Source organism: Eptesicus fuscus, chromosome 5 (assembly GCF_027574615.1).
Source record: "Eptesicus fuscus isolate TK198812 chromosome 5, DD_ASM_mEF_20220401, whole genome shotgun sequence".
Classification (NCBI taxonomy): Eukaryota; Metazoa; Chordata; class Mammalia; order Chiroptera; family Vespertilionidae; genus Eptesicus; species Eptesicus fuscus.
In genome coordinates, this window is record NC_072477.1 from 1,907,160 (window position 1) to 1,920,950 (window position 13,791).

At 54.2% G+C, this 13,791-nt stretch overlaps 1 protein-coding gene across 1 annotated transcript in view; it reads right to left on the reverse strand.

Moving 5' to 3' along the window:
• The window catches only part of RCOR1 (REST corepressor 1), a 96,652-nt gene extending 87,625 nt beyond the window's left edge, over nt 1–9,027 (reverse strand). The window contains exons 1-2 of the mRNA XM_054715722.1: nt 8,527–9,027; nt 8,385–8,444 (exon numbers count right to left, since the gene is read on the reverse strand). Coding sequence (XP_054571697.1) covers nt 8,385–8,444; nt 8,527–8,800 — 334 coding nt within the window. The 5' untranslated portion in view covers nt 8,801–9,027. The remainder of the gene's footprint in view (nt 1–8,384; nt 8,445–8,526) is intronic.
• Nucleotides 9,028–13,791: the final 4,764 nt, after the last annotated feature.

The following is a 13,791-nucleotide window of genomic DNA, read 5'->3' on the forward strand; positions in this document are numbered from 1 at the left end:
CAGCTCCGCTGACAGTGGTGTGTAAAACAGCAACGCCATGGAAACTGACCTGTTGCTAAGCAAGCAGAACATCAAGCAAGGCTCAAAACCATAGTTCACCAGTTGATATATAAAGCTCTAATTCAGTTTAGAGCATCAATATATGGCATAGAAAAAGCGCCAGATGTTCAAAAATAAAAAAGGCATCTAGCTGAAAATGAATAGAAAATAAAAGAAATTTCTATAAGAAATACTTCAACAGGAAATACATACACACTCAAACACACAAATACTCATTTTACTGCATTGCAGCAAGATAGAAGTCCAAGGCAGTCCAAGAGTGAGACATATCTATTAAATTACACTTTTCACAGAAGTACATTAATTAGAAGTAATAATTTTTAAATAATTTATTTTAAAGAATAGTTCATTTTTTAAATACTATCCTCCTTTGGAAAATTAAAATTCTAGGCTAAAATTATCAGATTTCAATGAGTGGGGTAGATGTTTTCCGATGGTCTTAGGCTCTACAGCAGTGGTTCTCAACCTGTGGGTCGCAACAAGTTGAGAACCGCTAGCAGGGTCGCCTAAGACCATCGGAAAACACAGATATTTACATTACGATTCATAACAGTAGCAAAATTACAGTTCTGAAGTAGCAACGAAAATAATGTTATGGTTGGGGGTCACCACAATGTGAGGAACTGTATTAAAGGGTCGCAGCATTAGGAAGGTTGAGAACCACTGCTCTACTCTCTATCCTCCACAGGCATTTACACTTGTGCATCTCTTGTACATATACCGTATTTTCCGGCGTATAAGACGACTGGGCGTATAGAAGATTTTCCTGGGTTAAAAAGTCGTCTTATATGCCGGAAAATACGGTAATTCTATTTTGTCCCCTGCTTCTCAGAGGATACAAACGAACGATCACAGGAATAACATCCATCACCTTCACAGGAGGAGGGAGAGAGTGAAGGCATCAGCTTCAGCTGCACTGAAGCAAACATGGCCAAACAGTAAGTGTCCATCACAATGGCGGCCACATAACTGTGTGTGCTATTTTCTGTTCTATTTGAACATTTTTTTAATATTTTTTATGGATTTGAGAGAGGAAGGGAGAGGGAGAGATAGAAATATCAAAGATGTGAGAGAATCATTGATCAGCTGCCGCCTGCATCAATGTGCCTCTCTCACATCAATGTTTCACTCTCTGTCTCTCCCCCGCCTTCCTCCCTCCCTCCCACTCGCTCTAAAAATCAATGGAAAAAATATCCTCGGGTAAGAATGAGCCAATAAATAAATAAATAAATAAAGTGATGAACACATATTACTGTTCCCAATTCCTGCACCAGGAACAAGGCTCTGGAACGTCTGGCAATGAAAGACCTTGAGGTTCGCCCTCATCATGGCCTCAGGTCTCCCTGAAATGCCTCTAATCTCATACTTAGATGCTTTCCAAAGACAGACATACAGGTCACTTTACCCCTCTAGGTCTCCTTTTCCATGTCTAGAGCACAAGAAGGCTGGATTATACGGACATTATCATTTTCTCTCTCATTACTCTGAGGGAAGGAATCGAGAAATTTCAAAGAGTTGGGTCTGGTGTGCAATTTTTATTAAGATCCACACATTTAAAGAATTTGACTAATTTGAAAAAGTAGTTTTAGGGTTTTAATAACTTCAATGTTATTTTAAAATATTTATTTCTCTCAAACATTTTAGCAAAACACTTGCTACCTTACACCAACTTTAAAATATTATAGAAAGAATAAAAATCAACCAGAGATTTAGCTTCTGGAACACAAAATGAAACTGTTATATTGCAATTATGCCCCTCCCTGTCATTTCTAGGATCACAGTATTTTGCACAATTGCTATTTAGCTCTGCAAGAATTATTAACGCAGCCCCAATCATGAAGTCAGCATTCGATTCACAATCCCTACCTTCCTCAGACTTTCACTGTGCTGCTAGAGTAGCTCTCACCAGAACATGATTTCAAAGTCTCTGTTTTTTTGGTTTGTTTGTTTTTAATTGATTTTATTTCTTTTGATTTTTTTTATTGTTTAAAGTATTATAAATAGTAGTACATATGTCTCCTTTTTTTCCCCATTGACCTTCCCCCAGCCTCCCCTACACCCTGGCACACGTCCTCACACACACACACACACACACACACACACACACCCAGGGTCTTGAGTCCATTGGTTATGCTTATAGAAACAGACAAACAGACATGATTTCTCTGTTTGAATATAAACACTAACGTATTACTCCATAGCAAACATTGTTTTCCATTAGAATAAGGGAACAAAATAGAAGCCTTATTTCTTACTTTTAAATTATGCATGGAACCTCTGAAGAAAGGCTCAGAGGAAGTGAAGGTTAAACTAAGTCAATTAAAACAATCTCTGTAGCAGAGAGGAAAATATTAAAAGTTTGGTAAACTGGGGAAGAATATAGTAACTTAGGTAGAACTTTGATGTTTCATCTCCAACAACCGTTTTAAACTAAATTGCCCCACAGAACTTTATAATACCAAGGAAAATGAATAAGAGTAAGTCTAAATTTCTTCAGTACAAATGACCCTTAACATTGCTTTTATTTATTTATTATTAAACTAGAGGCCCAGTGCACGAAATTCGTGCGGGGGGGGGGGGGGTGTCCCCTCAGCCCAGCCTGTACCCTCTCCAATCCGGGATCCCTCTCAGATTCCGGGACCACTGGCTCCTAACTGCTCACCTGCCTGCCTGCCTGATCACCCCTAACTGCCCCCCCTGCTGGCCTGGTCACCCCCAAATGCCCCCCCTGCCGGCCTGGTCCCCTCCAACTGCCCCCCCCCCAGCCACCCTGGTTGCCCCTTACTGCCCCCCGCCAGCCTGGTCACCCCCAACTGCTCCCCCTGCCAGCCTGGTCGCCCCTTACTGCCCCCCCCACCAGCCTGGTCGACCCTCACTGCCCCCGACCCTGCCAACCTGGTCGCCCCAACTGCCCCCCCCTGCGGGCCTGGTCGCCCCATGCAGCCTGTTGTTTGGTCGTTTGGTCACCCTTCACTAACCCCCCTGCCGGCCTGGTTGCCCCACGCAGCCTGCTGCTCAGTCATTTGGTCGCCCTTCACTAAACCCCCCCCTGCCAGCCTGATCACCCCACGCAGCCTGCTGCTCAGTCGTTTGGTCGCCGCTCACTGACCCCCCTGCCAACCTGGTCGCCCCATGCAGCCTGTTCGGTCATCCGTTCGGTTGCAATGGTCGCTTAGGCTTTTATTATTATAGATACTAGAAGCCCGATGCACGAATTCATGCACAGCCGGGGGAGGGGCCAAGGGCGGTTGGCTGGCCAGCCCTGCCCCCTGGTGGAATGGACAATTTGGATATTAGCCTTTTATTATATAGGATATTTCTATTGATTTCAGAGAGGAAGGGAGAGGGAGAGAGAGAAGCATCAATGATGAGAGAGAATCACATATCGGCTGCCTCCTGTGCGCCCCACACTGGGAACTGAGCCCACAACCCAGGCATGTGCCCTAACCGGGAACTGAACCGGTGACCTCTTGGTTCCTAGATCCATGACCAACCACTCAACCACACCGGCTGGGCCTAGCTAACCTTTTAATCACAGTCATCACCCATGGAAGAAAAGATTGCCATAGAACGTGCCTCGAAAGCATTAACTCTCAAAGACAAGTTTAAAGCAAAAAACTCCCTTGCCCTAACCGGTTTGGCTCAGTGGATAGAGCATCGGCCTGTGCACTCAAAAGGGTCCCAGGTTCAATTCTGGTCAAGGGCATGTACCTTGGTTGCGGGCATATCCCCAGTAGGGAGTGTGCAGGAGGCAGCTGATTGATGTTTCTCTATCATTGATGTTTCTAACTCTCCATCCCACTCCCTTCCTCCCTGTAAAAAAATCAATAAAATATATTTTTTTTAAAAATAAAAATAAAAATAAAGCAAAAAAACTCCCTAGCTCACAACCTACCTAATGTGTACTTCCCTGACCCAGGGATGGATTCAAGGTTTCTTTTGTACATCTAGAAACTTGATCTGAAATTAAAAAAAAAAAAAAAAAAACGGGAAGGAAGAAGCCCTGGCCCAATAGCGCAGTTGGTTAGAGCCTTGTCCCAATATGCCCAGGTTGCAGTCTGATCCCGTCAGGCACATACAAGAATCAACAAATGGCTCTGTCTGGTGGCCTCAGTGGTTCGAGTGTTGGCAGAGTACCAAAGGTTCATGGGTTCGATTCCTAATTCCTGGTCAAGGGCACATACCTAGGTTGCAGGTTCGATCCCCAGCCCCAGTCAGGGTGTGTGCAGGAGGCAACCAATGGATGTATATCTCCATCTCTAGCATCAATGTTTGTCTCTCTCTCTACCCATCCCTGCCTCCCTTCCACTCTCCCTAATGATCAATGGAAAAAATATCCTCGGATGAGGATTAACAACAAAAAAATGAAGCGTCTTGCCCAAGGGTCAGCACACAGGTGGCAAGAAGCACTGCGAGGAGGTGAGCGGGTTTCACAACTCTCTCCGGCCGAGCTCGCCGTCTGCTCTGTCCTGCTCCCGAAGTAAACATGAAATTAGAGGTGACTGTACCCGGCATAACCACAGACTCTCAGTGACGAAAAGAACCTGATTCATGCATGACCCGGGAAACAGGCTTCTGGGAATAAAACGACCAACTCTACCTGCTGTCACCGTCTTAATCACAGAGGCCGGGCACCCCACCTCCTGAAGGCCAGCTCTGGGGTCTCCCTGCCACACCGCTTAATGACGTGACCGCTCGCAGGATCCATCACCACCCTGACTGCTCTTTTGGTGAAGACTGCTTCAAAGTATGTTTGACTCACAAACCATTCACTGTAACTTATGACTTTTAGGATATCTATAAAACTGACTTTTACAATGAAACTAACGCATAGAAAATAATGTGCTCACAGAGGTACATAGAACCACCAATAAAAAGAAATGAAAAGCAGATCAAGATGCCCTATTCAGTAAAATTATTCCACAGTAAAGTGTAATACATGTTTTAATACCAGTCAACTCTGAAGTGATAGTTGAACCAATACAACCACAATTTCAAATCTGATTAAATCTATTGGGTTCAATGTTCCAAATATGGGTTGCATGTTTAAAGGCCCATTACCACAAAAATATGTACCATTAACATTTCCTCTTCTGTAAGAGCCTTAATTTTACTATTAGTGAACTGTGATACTGAAAACCAACTCAGGTACAAGGCGACAGCAACACATGCTTCAGAAAACAGAGCTTGAGTCAACCCGAAAACCCTGTCCCTGCGCTCCTGCAGCGAGAAGACAACAGACAGAAAGAGTAGTCAAGACGTGACCCACCAAATGCACGGGCTCCAGGCTCCTTCCCCTTTGCACGCTCACTGGGAACACGCACCTTTTTGTTCAGAAAACACTACTCACGTCCAAACAAAGCCTGCTTTGCCAGCAGATAACTCGCCACGGATGGGGTAAGGAAGCATGGCTCCCTTACTGACCGTGGTCACTAAACTAGCGGAAACGACACATCAGCACAGGCTGTGGCACTGGGAAGGGAAAGCTGGCCTAGACACCAGCAAGAAGAAGCCTCAGTTAAAGGAATATAATGAACAACATAAACAGCAAAAATAGATCCAGAGACAGAGAAGCATCAAACAGACCCTCAAACCTCAGAGGGAAGGCAGGGGAGGGGGGTGGGGGGGAAGAGATCAACCCAAGGACTTACATGCCTGCATATTAAGCATTACCAATGGACACAGACACTAGGGGGGGTGAGGGCATGTGCTGGGGGGTGGGGTGGCCGGGGAGAGGTCAATGGGGGAAAAGGAGACATATGTAATACTTTAAACAATAAAGAATTTTTTTAAAGAGTCAATGTCAAAAAAAGAAGGTATAAGACTGCATTCTGCTTTGTTTTTAAATCGAACTGATAAAACTTTTTCTATTGTTGTAAACAGATGCTTACAAGTTATGCCATAATCCACTGAGTTAGTCTACGTCTTAATTAGATCAGAAGAGCTGAATCAGCACGTCAGGGCCACTTCATTCACTACTTACGAGGGATGAGAGGAATGAATTTTCCTTGGAATACTAGGGAATAACAGGTGGTCCTGGTCTCAACCATTTGCTTTTAAAGCTAAATAGGGTCAAGTTGGGAGACTGGGGGAAAATAAAATCTGACTTCAAAAAAATTGAAATCAACTTCTTCCACTCACACATCTTTACCACAGGGAGGAAAAAGCCTTTCTGATGAGTTTCACATTTACCTACCTGTTCAAATTCTGATAAGAGAGAGAGAGATGCATTCAAAACTCGGGCAGGGCCCCGCCTGTGTGACTCAGTGGTTGAGTGCACCAATAGGTCATGGTTGGATTCCCCTTCAGGGCACAGGCCTGGGTTACAGGCTCCATCCCCAGTGTGGGCGTGAGGAGGCAGCCATCCATGTTTCTCATCCAAGTTTCTGTCTCTCCCTCTCCCTTCCTCTCTCTCTAAAATTAAATAAAAATGTATTTAAAAAAAAACAGGCACGGAGAAATAGTAACAATCACAGTCTCAATCCATACTACTCCTCACTAGTACTGGGGGGGGGGGGGGGGGGATAGTCTTAAGGTTTTAAGTCTGTTCCAAAATGGAAGTCCTCTCTCCCTTAGCCTTTAAGCTGGATGAGAACACACCTGAAACACTAGGAAGCAGTAAGCCCCACAATGCCCGGCACTACGCAGGGCCGTGACCCGCTGCTCAGACTGGCACAACAGGGTCGAATGTATCCCACACCCGTCAGATGCCTTTCGAGATGAACACAAACACAAACGGGCAATCTGGAAATGCGACTGCCAGACCCAGTCACCTGGCGGTAAGACACCTGGCAGAACTCTTCCAAAGTCTCACCGCCCGAGCGGCAGGTCCTGCTTGTGGCTGTCCCCGCAAACAGGCAAGGACAACTCCAAACCAGTCCTGTGACGGTTGCCGTTTCAAAGAAGAGAACAACTCTAAGGTTAGGCTCAATGCAGCGCAGAGCTGGACACACACCGGAAGGTCGGGTATCTACCCCTGGGGGCGCCCCTCCCAGGCCCTCTTCCTTAGTCACAGCGGGCTCTCTCAGAAAAGCTTTCCAGACGAACATAACCAGAGTGCACCCAAAACTGACCAGCTTGCTCCCAGGAAAGCCTTGTTCCGTGAGCGGCCACAGAGATGGACTTGACCTACAGGATGCAGAGCGGGTCAGCGGTAGCCCAGAAGCAGTGCTCCCCTGGCGGCCGCGCGGGGAACGGAGGCGCCGGCCCGGTCCTGTCACTCGGTCCGGGAGACGGGACCAAAAAGGAGGTGCGGGGGAGGGGGGACCAAACCCTGCCGGAGTTGGAAGGGAAGGCCGGGCGCTGGACTACCCGCATTTCGGCGGTTCACGCCCGGGACCAGCGTCTGGAAGCGCGAGTGGAAAGGTCCCTCATCTCCAGGGCACCCAAGAGCTCGCTCGGGGGATCCCCGCGCGTTTCCACTTCAAAGGACACCCCGAGTTTGGCACCTGAACAGCAGCCTCGGCGCGGAGGCCGATCTCCGGGACCTCATCCGCGCAGTGTCCTGCAGCCTCGTTTCCAAGGAAAAGCATTCATTTGGGCTCTTCCGTTCTCCAAGAAACTAGCGGGGCGACCGACACAGCGACCCTCCCGCGGGGGTCTGCCCACTCCGGGCTCCCGGAGCCTCCGCGTCTCCTCCGGGGGCGGAGGGGTGGTCACACCGCGCCCTCTGAAACCGGTTCGACGCCGGCAACCTCCGAAGACGGCGAGAACCGCGTGCATTAACCCGACCGATTCCTTTGTCTGGTTGGGTTTTCCCGGTACCGCTCGACACTGGCTTCCACACGGGGCAGCCGCGAGGGGAGGCAGCGCTCCGGCCGGGGTGCGGGGGTTCTTGGGGTGGAGATCCCAGGTTAGGCTCCAGTCCCGCAGGTCCCGGTCTCCCATTACCCCTCCCTTTGAAGAAGGGGGGCCGGGGGACACACACGGCAGACAGGTCCCAGGACTGCGGCACGGGGCCTCCCGGAGGCGTGGGGCGACCGCCGCGGGAGAGGCCCCGGGCAGCCCTCGCCGGCGCACCGGGTCCGAGGCCGCCCGGGCCCGGCTCCGGGATGCTAACTCTCCGGCACGGCCACCCTCCCGCGGGCCGAGGCGCAGCCCGTCCGGCCCGGCCACCGCCGGGGCCCCCAGGCCAGGGGTGTCCGACCGGGCGGCCTCGGGTCCCGGGGACTCGCGGGGGGCGGCCGGGCACCCCACGCCGGGCGTGCTCCCTCCCCGTCGCGCCTGCTGTTCCCCCCGCGGACGGCAGGGCGCACACACAAAAAGAAAGTTGTCCAGGGGCTCTCCGCCCCCTCGGCTCCCGGCCGGCCCGGGGCGCTACTCACCGGGGTCGAAGTCGGGCACGGCCGCCTGGTACTGGGGTCCCACCCGCATGCCGCCGCCACCTGCGGGGAAGCAGAGCACGGGGTGAGCGGGCGCGGGGCGGCGCGGGGCGGCGCGGGCCGGGCGCGGGGCGGCTGCACCTACCGTGCTCCTCGTCGCTGGACGAGCCCGAGCTGCCTTCCTCCCAGGAGTTGCTGCTGCTGTTGCCATTGGGCGCCGCCGCCGCCAAACTTTTATTCTGCCCGTTATTGGGGGCGGCGGCGGCCGAGGCGGCCGAGGAGGAGGCGGCGGCGGCGGCGGAGACTGCGGCGGCCGAGGCGGCCGAGGCGGGGGCGGCCGAGGCGGCGGCGCTGGCCGCGTTGTTCCTCCCTCTCCGCTTCCCTGACACCTCGGGGCCCTTCTCCACCATGGTCGGCATCAGCGGGGGCCGGGGCCGCGCGAGAGTGACGGGGACCCCGGCTCCTGAGGAGGGGGCGCCGGGACGGGACGGGACGGGGGCGCGGCGGGCGCGGGGGCCCGGCGGGCGCGGCAGGGGCTGGGGGCGGCCCGGGCGGGCGGAGCGCGGGGCCGCTTCAAGCCCCCAGCGCCGAGCCGAGCGCAACTTTCGCTCTCATCACCGCCCGCACTTCACTGCTCCAACTACTCCGGGAGCAGCGGGCGGGAGGCAGGGGAGGGGCGGGGCCTGGCCGCGGGGGGAAGCCGCGTGCAGCCCAACCCGATGCGGAGCGGCTCCGCCCCCGCGCGCTCCCATTGGCTCTCGTGGGATTTGGACGGGGAGCTGCCTCCCGGTTGGCTCGGCGCACCCGTCTATCCCAGGCACGGGGCGGGAGGAGGGGAGGGGCTCGGGCTTCCGTTGGTCAGGTTCGGTTGACGCGTATCGCCCGCTGTACGTGGTTTGAGGTTTGCAATCTCTCTACGCCCCATGATCCCTCTCTCCCGGCACCGCGAGGAGTTCGCCGCCTCCCCGCCCCCTCCCGCTGCCGGGGTGCCCACCCCCTCCCCTGCGCGCACCCCCGGCGGCCTCGGCCCCCACATCCCCCGAGGGGCCCCACCGAGGGGCCCGCCGGCTTCAAAAAGTAAAATGTGGGCGACACGAGAGCAGAAATGGAATGGAAGGTCGGGACTACTTTCCCCCTCGCGCGGAGGAGTACACTCACAGTTTGAATGGGGCTATACAAAGAGGAAACTAATTGAAAGAAACTAATTGCGCCCCCACTTTCCCCAAGGGGTTCGGGGGTGCAGCAGGGCCTGGGGAGCCCTGGTGCCGAGGGCGGGGTTCCCCGGTGACAGTGTCCGGAGGGGAAGGCGGCGGTGCGGCCGCTCGCGGGGCCCGTCCTGCTAATTGGTGGGGGAGGTGGGAAGTCGCCGTAATTGCCCGAGTTGCGGGGCGCGCCGCGCCCGCCGAGGCCGGACGGGAGGGTCCCCGCGGTCCCGACGCCGCTTAGAGACCAGCGCGGGGCCCGACCCGTCCCGGGGGGAGGGGACCTGAGGAACGGGCTGGGGGCCCGGATGGGTAAAGAGGAAGAAGCTATTTTCATCCCCAGCCCGGGCTGGGGGAGGAGGGTCAGCTTCCTCCCAGGCAGGAGCCACTTTTCCGGATCTGCTGCCGGCCTGGCCTCCCCCTCCACCCGGGCCCGGAGAGGGGGAGCCCGACCCCGCCCTCGGCATCCCTGCCCCGGAGACCGACCACCCCACCGGCGGCCCGGGGCCACTGGAGAGCTGGAGGGTCGGCGTCTGCCCCACCCCCACCCCTCCCCACCCCAGGCTGTTCGTCCATAATTAGCAAGCGAGAGGTCTGTAATTGAGTTTTTTAAATGCAGCGACGGCTATTTTTCTTTTAAGTTACTTCAAACCTGAGCTTAATATGGGGACAGTTTACACCAGCTCAGGGTTATAAATAGCTACAGGGAGAAATCTGGAGTTTCATGGTTTTATAGCCCAAATAACTACTGTTCGCTTCTATGGTGGTTTTTTTTTTGTGTTTTTTTTTTTCAACTTGAACCATTATTATTAACTTCAGTGAAGTGGCCGGGTTCGCTTCTGCCTAAACGGCTTTTGAGATAAAGGGCTGGGAGCCCGCCCTCCCCCAGGAGGACCCCTGCCCCACCGGGTTCAGAGCCCATGGCCCTGGACTGCCCTTCCAGGGGAGCCTCTCCTTGGAGAGCCCCAGGCAGTGCAGGGGTGAGCCCCTGGCATACCCCCTGCCAGCTGGCCTGGGTAGGTGTAGACAGCAAAGCCGGGGAGAGGTCCTGAGGTGGCATCCCCCGGGGCTGGGCCGCCCGGCTCAGGGCTGTGACTTCTCTGGAAGTGAGCACTGCTTGAGAACCGGGGCGGAGAGCATGATGCTCAGTGGGTGTCTGCGAAGTTCTGCCCCTGGACTCCGAAAAGACCGGCCCACAAGGGCACAGGTAACCCTGAGTCACGTCTTAGGGTAGGAAGTCACCAGCCCCACCCGCCAACTCCAGGCTTGGGGCTGCCTGGCGTCCGGACGGGACTGTGGGTGCATCACCGGGCTGTCCCACCATTCACATTTCTCAACAAACACGTGGGAACACCTAACAGGCCCTGTACTAGTTTGTCTGATCCCAAGGCCACTTGGGTACGACTCTGGCCTTGAACCTCTCAGCTTCCCCGTCGTCGAAACAGATAACAGTACCTACTTCCTGGCCCTCCCAGCTCCTCCTCCCTCCCACCACGGGAAGCCCTCCCACCCTCCTGCCCCGCCTAAAGCTGGGGTGGGTGGGGGTGGGGTACACACAACCCTTCTGATTGGGAATGTGTGATAAACTGCAAACGGGCAGAGTCAGCAGCTCCCCACGTTTCTCAGTGACACTCCCACTCTGAGACTAAGATTTCACCCCCTCTCCCCTGCCTTCCACCCCTCACAGCCCCTCCTGCCCTCCCTCACACCCAGCGCCAGCCCTCACCTCCCTCCTCAGTGGAAAAAACGGAAGCCATCACATAGTATCCCTCTCACCTTCCGGTCCCCAGACGGGCACATCTCCCAGCCTGGCACCCACCCGCCCCGCGGGCTCTCCTACCCTGAGCTTGATCTCGGGCACCCTCCCCCTGCTGCCCTCCCCTTTATGCTCTCCTGAGCCGTCAGCCTCCGTCCCCCTGGGCAGTATTTTCAAAAAGAGTGGGGAAATTCTCCCTTGCTCCTACATGTCCTCCTGCCTCCTCCCATCTCTCTGCTCCCCCGACAGGAAACGCCAAAGGTGTGTCTAACCGTGGAATACTATGCAGCAGTGAAAAGGGATCTCTCACCCTCTGGGACAGCATGGAGGGACCTGGGGAGTATCATGCCAAGTGAGATAAGTCAGTCGGAGAAAGACAAGTATCCCATGATCTCACTCATATGTGGAATCTTATGAACTAAATAAACTGATGAACGGAGTGGACCCAGAGACATGGAAGCATGGAACAGAGTGCGGAATCTTGGAGGGAAGGCGGGGAGGGTGGGTGGGAGGTGATCAACCAAAGACCGTGTGTGCACACATGCGTGGCCCATGGGCACAGACAGTAGAGTGGTGAGGGCGGGGGCAGGGTGGGCTGGAGGGGGTTGATGGGGGGGGAGGGAGACATGTAATACTTTCAACAATGATGATTTTTTTTTAATGCGTCTATTCCTGCCTTCTCCACTCCCTACCTTCCCAGCCTCCTCACCCCGCCCCGCAGGGCTGTGTCCCCGCTCGCAACTCTTGCGAGGTCACCGCACCCTCCCTGCTGCCCAATCCAGCGGTCACCCCTTGGTCTCAGCTGAGCCCACATTCCTCCCAGAAATCCCCTCGCTTCTCAGGCCTCGTTCTCCCACCGCACAGAGCACCCCCCTCAGCTCCCTTTGCTGCCTCCACCCCCTCCTTCCAGCCTGTGATTGTTGGGGTTCCTCCTGGACCCCCTGCTCTGTGCCTAGCACCTGTTAAATATTCGTGGAGAAATGAATGTCAGGCCGCTGTGGGTGCACAGAGGGGAGGGCTCCTGGAATAAGGGAGGCCTGACCAAGAGGTCAAATAATGGGGGGCGAGGGCCTGGGGCCCCTCCTCCCCAGCCTCCTCCAGGACCAGGTGGTTGGCCCGGCCTGCCCACCCCAGCACGTGCCCCAGGCCTGGCCAATCAGCTCGCCCCAGCCTTCTGGCGGCAGCGATTGGCTCAGTGTGGGCACGTGACCATGCCAGACCAATAAAAGCCCCATCAGGCCCCTTTTCTGGAGCTTTCAGGGAAGTGTTTCTGTGTGAAACCTGGGCCCGAGCCCTGGAAAAGTGAGAGCCTCCAGGACAGGGCCTGGGCAGGGAGGCTGAGGAGGTGCCGCGCAGGCCCGGGCCAGTGCAGGGCCCTGGAGAGCGGGCCCTGCTCCTGGGAGCCCAGCCTGCCTCGCCAGCCTGAGGCGAGGAGGGTTGAGTCCTGATAGGATCTTTGAACTCTCCCCAATGCCCCCACCCTGTAACCAGGCCTGAAACCCTGGCCTTTAAAGTGAGCAACTTGAGTTTCTGTTACAGCTCAGAATCTAGAATGATACAAATAACCAGACATCCCCCCCCCCCCCCCCCCCCCCCCCCCCCCCCCCCCCGGTGCAGAACGAGGAAGGAACATGCAGGCAGAGAAACAGCATCTTGTCTCCCGGGAAAGGCCTACGATAATAGCTGTCTTCAGGGTGTGACCGGGCCTGGGCCTGCTCTCAGCTCTTGTGATCCGCCGGGTAATCCCACCAGATGAACAGTTATGACGGCGCATCCACGCCTTGAGTGAAGGAAACTGAGGCTCCAAGCAGCTGGCGTGGAAAGAGGGAGGTCTCAGGCACAGAGTTTGCAGCCCTGCGCCTCCCTGCACACCCGGAGGCTGGGAGGGCAAGGGGGAAGGATGTGCCCGAATGCCCTGCTTGTACACATAGTGTTCATAACGATTAATTATGCGTTTTTTTCAGTTATTTTCAGTGTTATTTTTTATTTTATTTATTGATATTTTCCTTTTTGGGGGGAGAGAGAGAGAGAGAGGAACATCGATTTGTTGCTCCACTTGTGTATGCATTCATTGGTTGATTTTGGTATGTGCCCTGACCAGGGATCAAGCCCACAACCTTGGTGTATTGGGACGATGCTCTAACCAACTGAGCTACCTGGCCAGGGAATTTTTGTTGTTAATCCTCACCGGAGGGTATTTTTCCATTGCTTTTTAGAGAGTGGAAGGGTGGAAGCCGAGGGAGAGGGGGGAAGAGGAGAGAGAGAGAGAGAAACATCGATGTGAGAGAGAGACATCAACTGGAGCCAGGGATCAAACCTGAAACCCAGGTATGTGCCCTTGAGCAGGAATTGAACCCCTGACCCTTTGGTGTGAGGGCTGGTGCTCTAACCACTTAGAAACACTGGTCAGAGCCAATTTTTTAGTTTTAGTATTAGTATTGTTAGATGGCTT